This window comes from Erinaceus europaeus, chromosome 14, assembly GCF_950295315.1.
Source record: "Erinaceus europaeus chromosome 14, mEriEur2.1, whole genome shotgun sequence".
Classification (NCBI taxonomy): Eukaryota; Metazoa; Chordata; class Mammalia; order Eulipotyphla; family Erinaceidae; genus Erinaceus; species Erinaceus europaeus.
In genome coordinates, this window is record NC_080175.1 from 26,227,196 (window position 1) to 26,239,703 (window position 12,508).

Sequence of the window (12,508 nt, forward strand, 5' to 3'; positions counted from 1 at the left end):
GCAAATGCCAGAGACTGCTGACATATAATGAACGTCTGTGACCTCAAGGAACTTGGGCTGAAAAGAGACACAGATGGGAACCATAAATTCTCATAGAGAACAGAATGAAATGCGTGCTACTTTGTGATAGGTAAAGGTGATTTCATGGGATAATAGGGAGAGGAGAATTATTTCCACTTGGGAGTTGTTCTTCAGGAAGAAGGTGGAAATGTTTGAATTGGGCCTGTTTATACTAGTGTTGGGAAGGACAAAGGGGGGAAAAGTGAATGTGACATCTTTGTTTTTTTTTTTTATTTCTTTATTGGGAATGTGACATCTTAATCTGCCTTCTTACTCAGAATTTAGTTCTTTTGCTAGTAACTCAGAATTGAATATCCTAGAAGATCATCTCCTAAAAGTTATTGGAGTGGAAAGTACAGGTCTCATCCTTACTTTTCTTGTTACAACCTCTGCCAAGCCATCCAATTATTAGCCTCTTGGCATCACCACACCCACACAAAGTCAGTGAGCAATTATTCAAAGCTTGAGCTAACAAGTACCCAGAGTTCTGTACAGTGCAGTTCTCACTGTCCATACTCTCTTCTGGAGCCCTGGGTTTGCAGTCCGGTAGTTCTCCTGCCACCCAGTTGTTCAGCTCAGTTACAGCTACGCTTTTTCCAGATGCCTTGCTGGACTGCCCAGGCCCATGAATTTGGACTTGTCCCGTGTTTTCTCTCTGTTTTGCTGAAAGAGCTGCCTGCCTTAGAAATCTGACTTGCCTGCTCTTCTCCTGACCCCTCTTTTTTTTTTTTTTAATTTTTAAAAATATTTATTTGTTGTGGTCCAGGAGGTGGCGCAGTGACTAAAGCATTGGACCCCCAAGCATGAGGTCCTGAGTTCAATCCCTGGCAGCACATGTACCAGAGTGATGTCTGGTTCTTTCTCTCTCTCCTATCTTTCTCATGAATAAATAAAATCTTTAAAAAATATATATATATATATTTATTTAATTCCCTTTTGTTGCCCTTATTGTTTTATTGTTGTAGTTACTATTGTTGTTGTTGTTATTGTTGGATAGGACAGAGAAATGGAGAGGAGGGGAAGACAGGGGGAGAGAAAGAGAGACACCTGCAGACCTGCTTCACCCACTGCGCTAACGCCTGACTCCCCCTTCAGCACATCTTACTTCCTCCCCTTCTGTTACCAGAACCAGGCCTCAGGATGACTCATCTCACCTCCTTCCTCCTGTAGGAGAGAAAATGAGGGTTGGGGGGGGCGGGTAATGGAAGTAGACTCGGTACAGAGAGCATATCTGTGTGATTTGGGGTGGGGAAATAGCATAGTGGTTATGCAAAGAGGCTTTCGTGCCTGAGGCTTCAAAGTCTCAGGTTCAGTCCCCCACACCACCATAAACTAGAGCTGAGCAGCGCTTTGGTTAAAAAAGAAAGACCTCAACAAGGGCAACAAAAGGGAATAAATAAATAAAATAAATATTAAAAAAAAGAATTAAAAAAAAAAAAGAAGGAAAGACCTGGGAATCGAAGGGTAGCACAGCGGGTTAAGTGCAGGTGGCGCAAAGCGCAGGGACCGGCTAAGGATCCGGGTTCGAGCCCGCGGCTCCCCACCTGCAGGTCTGCAGGTGTCTTATCTTTCTCTCCCCCTCTCTGTCTTCCCCTCCTCTCACCATTTCTCTCTGTCCTATCCAACAACGACGACAACAATAATAAGTACAACAAAAAAACAAGGACAACAAAAAGGAATAGATATTTTTAAAAAGAAGAAAAAAACAAGACCAGGGTTCAAGTCCCTGGTCCCCACCTGCAAGAGGGGGGAAGCTTCAGAGGCAGTGTAGCAGTACTGCAGGTATCTCTATCTCTATCTTCCCTCTCAATTTCTTTGTCTCTATGCAAAAATCAAATAAACTATTATTCTTAAAAGAAGAGAGAAGCTAAAAATAAGACAGGGAGCCAGGGATGTCACTGAGAAGTGTTTGGTGTAAAATAACCTTGATTATGTACTCGCTGCTTGCTTTGTGAGTTCTCGAAGTATCACACTCTGCCCCAGGAGAGGGGTCAGCAAGCATCAGGAAAAGGCCTGGCCTAGTAACCATGCCATGTTGGGGTGAAAGGACGTGAGCATCAGATATGATGGAAGAAAAGTTAAGAAGGAAACTGGGTGCATCTCTAACGGTACCAAGCCTTGACATCTGTTCTGCACAGGGTTGCTGTCTTTTTCTGGAGTCAGTGTTTATTTTGGTAGGGCCTTGGGTGGGAGAATCTGGATTCTTTTTTATTACTACTGTTTTATTTCATTTACTTATTTTTATCACTCCACCCAAAATACCAGGTATCATAATCTTAAGTCTCTTCTCTTCTCAAACAATGCTTTAGGGCTTCCCTGCTGCTTCTCAGACATCAAAGAGTGAAACAACACACTATAAAAACCAAACTTCCAACCCCCAAAACAACCTGATCTATACTCCCAGCAGAAGAGAAGTGATAGGAAGCGAAGAGGGCTCTGGCTCCAGCTCCATCAGCACCCAGAGAGAGAGGAGGGAAAGGAGAGGGACATATGGAGGTAGTTATGTTGTCGTGAGTGGCTTAGAGGGGAAGAAAGATTGGATCAGGAAGAAAAAGGGGGGAATTATGTATAAATGTGGACAGATAGTTGTAGAGATGATGGTTGGCTCATATTTACAACCTTTGGGGAACTTTGGTGGCTTTCAGTGGGGAGACTGAAGATTCAGAACTCTGGTGGATTTAAATCCCTGTTGACATGTAATTTTGTAAAATTAAAATAATAATAAAAAAACTTCCACAAAACACAGTATGCAACCTTGTCAGAACTAGACAATATGAGAATCAAGTTCAAGTGTGACAGTGCCATCCAGTTAGCCTCCACATATAGTGTGTCTGTCATAGAAACTTTGCAGGGTGGGGGCCAGGTGGTAGCACAGTGGGTTAAGCACACATGGCACAAAGCGCAAGGACTGGTATAAGGCTACTGGTTCAAGCTCCCGGCTCCCCACCTGCGGGGGTAGCTTCACAGGCAGTGAAGTAGGTCTGTAAGCCCCTGTCTTCCCCTCCTCTCTCACTTTCTCACTTTCTCTCTGTTCTATCCAACAACAGCAGCAATGGCAACAGTAACGACAAGGCAACAAAAAATGAGAAAAATGGCCTCCGGGAGCAGTAAATTTGTAGTGCAGACATCACCGAGCCCCAGTGATAACCCTGGAGGCAAAAAAAAAAAAAAGGGAAGGAAGGAAGGAAGGAAGGAAGGAAGGAAGGAAGGAAGGAAGGGAAAGAAAGAAAGAGACCTTGCAGCAGGGCACAGAGGGTACATCCCTGAACTGGGAAATGGGTTTTTGAAAGCATGGTCTAACAGAATTACGTGACTTTGATTCTTCTAGATACATTCCTCTTCTCTCAGGTTTTCTTTCTCCCCTTTATTAAATGTAGGAAAGTCACATAAAAAGCAAACAGTATCCCACCTGCAGGGGAGTCACGTCACAGGCAGTGAAGCAGGTCTGCAGGTGTCTTTCTCTCCCCCTATCTTTCCCTCTTCTCTCCATTTCTCTCTGTCCTATTCAATAATAATAGCAATGATAACTTCAATAATAAAAAAACAAGGGCAACAAAAGGGATTGAATAAATATTAAATAAAAACCAAACAGTATATTTTGAGTGTACAGTGTAAGTTCTCATCACACCCCCCCAAACCCACTTCCCTCCCTTTGCTGGTTCACTAAGCAGACGCTAGTACCAGTGACTATACTGTATAAACACGTAAGATCTTTCTCTTTTGTAAGAGAAAATGAAACCATAAGTGTATTATAAGATGGGTATCTCCTGTTGTTATTTTATACTTCTAACTGCTCTTTCTCTTCTCTCTCCTCAGGGATCCGGTGTGATTAAAGCTGGTTTTGCTGGTGATCAGATTCCTAAATACTGCTTTCCAAACTAGTAAGTCATTCTGTTACTATTAGTGACATATTGCTTTGAATGACTGTCTCTCCAGAGAGCCTACTTTTAAAAAATTATTCTATCACCTTCTTCTTCTAGCATTTGCCCTTCTTCTGTAGCCAGTCACCTGAGAATGAGTTTCTCAGAGCTTTCCTCCAAAGGGGGAGGAAGGTGGCGGGGGTGTGTGTGTGTGTGTGTGTGTGTGTGTGTGTGTGTGTGTGTGTGTGTTGGGGGTTTAGAGGGAGAGAAAAAGGATGAAAACTATCTGTCACAGTTATAATATTACACAGTTTTACTAAGTAGAAGACCTGAAAAGGAGGTAAAGAAACTACAATTTTTATACTTTCTTATTTTTATTATTTTTTTTTACCAGAGTACTGCTCAGCTCTGGCTTATGGTGGTACAGGGGATTGAACCTGGGACTTCATAGCCTCAGGCTTGAGAGTCTTCTTTGCATAACCATTATGCTGTCTACACCCCACACACACACTTGAGTTAAACTCTTGCTTCTTTGTCTTTTGATCTACATATATAGTAAGTCTTCATTTAACATCATTGATAGATTCTTAGAAACTGCAACTTTCAAACATCAAACAATGAAAGCAGGATCTCATCAATCCTTCAGTCCCTCAAGAAGTGTTTTAACAAGTGTTGAGTGAAATATTATGATTTAAGGACTTCTTATACATTGAGGGAGAAGAACTAAAGATATTAAATCCTCTAAGATTTGTTTTAGCAGCATAAGAAATAATATAAATATAATAAAATTAATGAAACAATATACAAACAACTTTAAGTAATAGATACTCATTGTAGAAATAGTGGGAAATGCAAAAAAGTAGAAAGAAGATAAACATTATCTGCAGATGGGGAGCCAGGGGCTCAAACCAGTATCCTTAAGCGATAAACATTATCTGTAACCTCACTTCTCAAAGATAATTATAGGGCAGTTATAGCATAATGGTTACGCAGAGACTTTGATGCCTGAGGCTTCGAAGTCCCAGGTTCTATCCCCCCTCGTCACCATAAACCAGAGCTGTGCAGGGCTCTGGTGAAAAAAAAAAGTGGTCTGGGAGGTGGCACAGTGGATTAAGCATTAGACTCAAGCATGAGGGTCTGATTTCCATCATTTTCGGCAGCACAGAGTGATGTCTGGTTCTCTCTCTCTCTCTCTCTCTCTCCTCTCGCTCTTTAACTTTAAGCCTTTTTAAAAAAAGATTTTATTTATGTGTTAATGGTGCTGCCAGGGATTGAACTCAGAACCTCATGCGTGAGAGTCCAATGCTTTATTTAGTGCACCACCTCCTGGACCACTTAAGCCTTTTTAAAAATCTTTATTTATTGTTGGATAGAGACAGAGAGAAATTGAGGGGAAATAGGGAGGGAGAGAAACAGAGAGACACCTGCAGCCCTGCTATACCGCGCATGAAGCTTTACCCCTACAGGTGGGGACCAGGGGCTTGAACCTGGGTTCTTGTACACTGTAGTGCATACACTTAACCAGGTGCGCCACCACCGCCTAGCCCCCTGGTTCTCATGTTCTCTTTTTCTCTCCTATTCCTCTCATTAATAAATAAATAAAATATTTTAAAAGTCAAAATAGAATTAAGTTTTCTTCCTATCTGAACATGTGCATCTATAACCCTCTTGTGTCCTCCTGAAACCTGATGGTCCTTGTTTTCCTTCACAGTGTGGGTAGACCCAAGCATGTCCGTGTCATGGCAGGAGCACTTGAAGGTGACATCTTCATTGGCCCTAAAGCTGAGGTAATTCCTGATGCTTCTGAAGACACCTCAGACAGCAGAGGACCTTTATTATTTCTCACGAGAAGTGTCCCAGCTGAGAGATACAGCTGTGACTAAAAGGAGCAATTTCCTCTTAAGATGCCCTTTGCTTCTCTCACTTAAAGTCTATTCCATTTATTTCTCTGAATAGCAATCTCTGGCTCTGACAAGAGATATCTGGAACCCTACTTTTGGAAATGGAGACCAGGCTAGAAAATAGAGAATCTTTTGCCTTCATTCTACATCCTGTCACAACTTTTCCAGTAATCAAGTTGACCAGCTTGGTTATTTGGCAAAAAGGATTTGGGTAGAGATCCTGGCTAGAGTACCTTGGGAGTAAGTTAATTAGCACATTTTGGCAGAATCCCCAGCAGCCTCTTGAAGCAGAACAAAAGAATCATTGTTGCCAACCTTGAATCTACTGCTAAGACCCAGAAGGGGGAGCCAGGAAATTGTGTCTTGAGGACCAGGCATCAAGGAAGGTGTGTCTTGTCACTTACCCTAGGGACATCTAAGGGCCTGTGGAAATGCAGAAGCCTTCTGCTTTGCCAGATGCTTAGGTCACTAAAGTAGTTTGTAGCAGTTTAGAGACTTGGAAGCATGTTAGTGCCCTTTGTCCTGGGTAAGGGTGGGAACTCACAGATGTGGAAGAGCAAAGTCCATCAGGCACCCTGACTAAGAGGTTGGCTTCTGCTCTCTGCCTCCAGGAGCACCGAGGGCTGCTCTCCATACGCTACCCCATGGAGCATGGCATTGTCAAGGACTGGAATGACATGGAGCGCATCTGGCAGTATGTGTATTCTAAGGACCAGCTGCAGACTTTCTCTGAGGAGGTGAGGCCCCTCTGTGCAGAGCCAGCCCAGCCCCTGCCTGAGATGCCGAAGATGCTGTGTAAAGGCCAAGGGTGGTTCAGAGTCTTGTTGTGTGCCAGGCATCAGGTCATGTGTGTTTCAGACATGTTTGTGTTCATCTTTATACCATTCCTATGAAATACACATGGTAATATCTCCACTTGACAAATAAGGGACTCAGAGTTCAGCAAAGCCAAACAGTGCTTCTATTAATGGCATTTAGAACTGGAATTCATAACTGTCTTTCAGACTTCAGAGCCTCTACTCTGGCTTATGGTGGTGCAGGGGATTGAACCTAGGACTTTGGAGTCTCAGAAATGAGAGTCACTTTGGATAACCATTATGCTATCTTCTCCCTCCCGAGCCTCTACTCTTTTTTAAATTTTTTTGTGTATTATCTTTATTTATTGGATAGAGACAGTCAGAAATTTAGAGGGGAGGGAGATGGAGACAGGGAGAGAGAGAGAGAGACACCTGCAGACCTGCTTCACCACTTGCAAAGCTTTCCCCCTACAGGTGGGGGCAGGGGGCTCAAACCCGGGTCCTTGCACATTGTAATGTGCACTCAACCAGGTATTCCACCACCCAGCTCCTACTCTTTAATTTCTTTATTTAAAAATATATATATATATTTATTCCCTTTTGTTGCACTTACTGTTTTATTGTTGTTATTGATGTTGTTGCTGGATAGGACAGAGAAATGGAGAGAGGAGGGGAAGACAGAGAGGGGGAGAGAAAGAGAGACACCTGCAGACCTGCTTCACCGTTTATGAAGCGGCACCCCTACAGGGGGGAGCAGGGGGTTCAAAACAGGATCCTTGAGCCGGTCCTTGTGCTTCGCACCATGTGTGCTTAACCTGCTATGCTACCACCCAACTCCCCCTACTGTTTCATTTCTAAGGAAGGTGGGGGTCAGGCGGTAGCACAACAGGTTAAGTGCATGTGGCGCAAAGCGTAAGGACCTGCATAAGGATCCTGGTTCGAGCCCCCAGCTCCCCACCTGCAGGGGAGTCACTTCACAAGCGGTGAAGCAGGTCTGCAGGTGTCTATCTTTCTCTCCGCCCTCTGTCTTCCCCTCCTCTCTCCATTTCTCTGTCCTAATAACGATGACATCAGTAACAACAACAATAAAAAAACAAGGGTAACAAAAGGGAAAATAAATATTAATTTTTTTTTAATTTCTAAGAAATTTCTAAGAAGTTGCAGTATATATGTATATTAAATCTTTTTTTTTTTTTTTTGCCATAAGGGTTAGCAGTGGCTTTTTTTTTTTTCTTTGTGTTTGCTTTGATAGAACAGAGAGAAATTGGGTGGGGGTACATAGCATAATGGTTATGCAAAGAGAGTCTCATGCTTAAGACTCCAGAGTTCCAGGTTCAAACCCCCGGTACCACCATTAGCCATAGTTGAGCAGTGCTCCAGTAAAGAAGAAGAAGAGAGAGAAATTGAGAGGGAAGGTGTGGAGACAGAACGAGAAAGATGACAGACACCTACAGACCTGCTTCACCACTTGTGAAGCGTCTCCCCCCATAGGCGAGGAGTCAGGGCTCAACCTGGGTCCTTGCACATGGCAACGTGCACTTAACCAGGTGCGCCACCACTCTGCCTCCTGTTTTAACTAGTATTTTTTTACGAATCAAAATTGAGAGTGAAGCAAAATTCTCTTGACAATTCGAGGTGTCTGGTAGATACAGAAGCATATGTAAGAATGGAATACAAAGGAGTGGAGACTCGTTTATCAGTAAGAAAGAGAAACCAAGGAGGTGAAGGCAAAGGCAGAATGGTACTTGGAAGGAGGCATGGATTTGGAAGGCTGAAAGACTGGCTGAAGGAGATGGCAGAGCCAGATTGCCTTTTATTTGATGGAGAGACTGACAAAGCCCCCAGAACTTTGTGGCCACCCACCCGGGGGCTTCTTGCCCATGCCAGTGAGGTGTAAAGATCCGGCCTCACCTTGACTGCCGCCTGTGCGTCTTTCACCAGCATCCTGTGCTCCTGACTGAGGCACCTCTAAACCCACGGAGAAACCGAGAACGGGCTGCTGAAGTTTTCTTCGAGACCTTCAATGCGCCGGCCCTCTTCATCTCCATGCAAGCTGTGCTCAGCCTGTGAGTAGCAGCGCCGCCGCCTAGACGGCTCCCTTGGGGGAAGCAGCACCCTGCTAGGGGAGGGGAGGGGAGGGGAGGGGAGGGTGGTGGGAAAGGGAGTGTTGAGACTATCTGCAGCCTGGTGCCCAAGGCTCCCTGCAGGGCCTTTGGGGAAGCCCCGGCTCTTCCTGATGACCCCTGCAGTGTGTCCAAATGCTCATTCAGAGCCTCCTTGAACCAGGTGTGAGGCTGGTGCTAGTCATTATGAAAAACCACTGTACCGGGAGTCGGGTGGTAGCACAGCGGGTTAAGTGCAGGTGGCGCAAAGTGCAGGGACCGGCGTAAGGATCCCGGTTCAAGCTCCCGGCTCTCCACCTGCAGGGGAGTCGCTTCACAGGCGGTGAAGCAGGTCTGCAGGTGTCTGTCTTTCTTTTCCTCTCCCTGTCTTCCCCTCCTCTCTCCATTTCTCTCTGTCCTATCCAACAATGATGACATCAATAACAACAACAATAAAACAACAAGGGCAGCAAAAGGGAATAAAATAAATATATTTTTTTTTTTCTTTATTGGGGAACTAATGTACATTCAACAGTAAATGCAATAGTTTGTACATGCATAACATTCCCCAGCTTCCCGTATAACAATACAACCCCCACTAGGTCCACCCTCTGTCATCCTTCATGGACCTGTATTCTCCCTACCCACCCACCCCAGAGTCTTTTACTTTGATGCAATAAGCCAATTCCAGTTCAGGTTCTACTTGTGTTTTCTCTTCTGATCTTGTTTTTTAACTTCGGCCTGAGAGCGAGATCATCCCATATTTATCCTTCTGTTTCTGACTTATTTCACTCAACATGAATTTTTCAAGGTCCATCCAAGATCGGCTGAAAATGGTGAAGTCACCATTTTTTACAGCTGAGTAGTATTCCATTGTGTAAAAAATAAATATATATTTTTTTAAAGTTAAAAAAAGTTACCATGCCCTGCTCTGCCCCCTTTAGTCAGTGCTCTGCTAGCCCCAGCCTGCCTCACAGGGTCACTGCTCCTGCTGAGATACGGTATACGATGACTGGCAGCAGGCATGAGTCTGAGCCCACTAGAATGTGTAGCCAGGGTTTGAAAGTTGGGAGGTTTGCTAGCAAGATCCAAAAGTCTGGCTTCTCTGGAAAAATAAGATAATAAAGGAGTCATTATTAACATTGGAGCCATAGTCTTAAAGGGCAAAAATCAGCTAGAACTGACATAGCACCTGTCATTTTAGTTAGGATGTTGCAGGCCTGACATCACCACAGTCTCTGCCTTTCCCTGTTGCCCTTCCACCATTTTTTACAGCTGAGTAGTATTCCATTGTGTATATATACCACAACTTGCTCAGCCACTCATCTGTTGTTGGACACCTGGGTTGCTTCCAGGTTTTGGCTATTACAAATTGTGCTGCCAAGAACATATGTGTACACAGATCTTTTTGGATGGATGTGTTGGGTTGTTTTCTCTTCTGATCTTGTTTTTTAACTTCTGCCTGAGAGTGAGATCATCCCATATTCATCCTTCTGTTTCTGACTTATTTCACTCAACATGATTTTTTCAAGGTCCATCCAAGATCAGCTGAGAATGGTGAAGTCACTGTTTTTTATAGCTGAGTAGTATTCCATTGTGTATATATATACCACAACTTGCTCAGCTACTCATCTGTTGTTGGACACCTGGGTTGCTTCCAGGTTTTGGCTATTACAAATTGTGCTGCTGAGAACATATGTGTACACAGATCTTTTTGGATGGATGTGTTGGGTTCCTTAGGATATATCCCCAGGAGAGGAATTGCAGGGTCATAGGGTAGGTACATAGCCTTCTGAGAGTTCTCCAGACTGTTCTCCACAGAGGTTGGACCAATTTACATTCCCACCATCAGTGAAGGAGGGTTCCTTTGACCCCCACAACCTCTCCAGCATTTGCTGCTATTACCTTTTCTGATGTATGACATTCTCACAGGAGTGAAGTGGTATCTCATTGTTGTCTTTATTTGCATTTCTCTGACAATCAAAGATTTGGAGCATTTTTTCATGTGTTTATTGGCCTTTTGAATCTCTTCTGTGGTGAATATTCTGTCCATATCCTCCTCCCATTTTTGGATGGGGTTATTTGTTTTCTTGTTGTTGAGTTTGGCAAGCTCTTTATATATTTTGGTTATTAGCCTCTTGTTATTAGCTTTTTAATTTGATGTAGTCCCATAGGTTTATGCTTGCCTTAGTCTTCTTTGTAATTGGATTCATGTATGGCATGCAAAGATCTTCTCCCATTCTGTGAGGGGTCTCTTGGTTTGGGTAATGGTGTTTTTTTGCTGTGCAGAAGCTTTTTTTTTTTTTTTAATCTTTATTTATTGGATAGAAACAGCCAGAAATCAAGAAGGAAGGAGGGGAGAGACAGAGAGACACCTGCAGCCCTGCTTCACCACTCACAAAGCTTTCCCCCTGCAGTGGGGGCCAGGGGATCAAACCCAGGTCCTTTTGTACTGTAACACGTCGCTCAACCAGGTGTGCCACCACCCAGCCCCAGTGCAGAAGCTTTTTAGTTTGATGTAGTCCCATAGGTTTATACTTGCCTTAGTCTTCTTTGTAATTGGATTCATCTCATTGAAGATGTTTTTTAAATTTATGCAGAAAAGAGTTCTGCCAATATTTTCCTCTAAGTATCTGATAGTTGCTGGTCTAACATCCAAGTCCTTGATCCACTTGGAATTTACTTTTGTATTTGGTGAAATATAGTGGTTCGATTTCATTCTTCTGCATGTTTCAACCCATTTTTTCCAACACCATTTCTGGACTCTCAATTCTATTCCACTGTCCAGTGTGTCTATTCATGTTCCAGTACCAAGCAGTTTTGATGGCAACGCTGTATAATACAATTTGAGATTTGGGAGTGTGATGCCTCCAGTTCAGTTTTTTCTTCTCAAGATTGTTTTGGCAATTCTAGGTCTTTTCTGGTTCCATATAAACATTTGTAGCATTTGTTCTATTCTCCTAAAAAAAGTGCTTGGGATCTTGATGGGGATAGCATTAAATTTGTAGATGGCTCTGGGTAGTATATTCATTTTGATGTTGTTAGTTCTTCCAACCCATGAACATAGAATATCTTTCCACTTCTTTGTGTCTTTTTCAATTTCCTTGAGTAGTGACTCATAATTTTCAGTATACAAATCTTTCACTTCTTTGTTTAGGTTAATTCCTAGATATTTTATTGTTTGTTGGAAAGCTACATTTTTCGTAGTGACAATATTCTGTAAACAATCCCCCAATAAAGAAAAAAAAAATCTAAGTGAAAATATTTCTATTTTCCTTATTTACATTTCCTGCTTCACCCTGATAGAAGTTAGAGTCTTTTCTTTTGTCCAGAGAATAAAAACTCCCCCTTAGTTTAGATCCATAAAGAAGTTGAAGGTCAGGAGTCAGGCGGTAGCATAGCGGGTTAAACGCAGTTGGTGCAGGGAGTCGGGCGGTAGCACAGTGGGTTAAGCGCGCATGGCGCAAAGCACAAGGACTGGCATAAGGATCCTGGTTCGAGCTCCCAGCTCCCCCATGCAGGGGAGTCACTTCACAGGCGGTGAAGCAGATCTACAGGTGTCTATCTTTGTCTCCCTCTCTCTGTCTTCCCCTCCTCTCTCCATTTCTCTCTGTCCTATCTAACAATGATGACATCAGTAATAACAATAATAACTACAACAACAATAAAAAAAAACAATGGCAACAAAAGGGAAAATAAATAGATTTTTTTTTTTTAATTTTAATAAAAAAACGCAGGTGGTGCAAAGCGCAAGGAACAGTGTAAGGATCCCAGTTTGAGCCCCCGGC

The 12,508-nt window shown here is 43.2% G+C and overlaps 1 protein-coding gene across 1 annotated transcript in view; it reads left to right on the forward strand.

Annotated features, from left to right (window-relative positions):
• Positions 1 to 12,508, forward strand: part of ACTR1A (actin related protein 1A) — a 28,923-nt gene that overhangs the window by 9,453 nt on the left and 6,962 nt on the right. The window contains exons 2-5 of the mRNA XM_007530754.3: positions 3,877 to 3,941; positions 5,632 to 5,707; positions 6,433 to 6,558; positions 8,560 to 8,684. Coding sequence (XP_007530816.1) covers positions 3,877 to 3,941; positions 5,632 to 5,707; positions 6,433 to 6,558; positions 8,560 to 8,684 — 392 coding nt within the window. The remainder of the gene's footprint in view (positions 1 to 3,876; positions 3,942 to 5,631; positions 5,708 to 6,432; positions 6,559 to 8,559; positions 8,685 to 12,508) is intronic.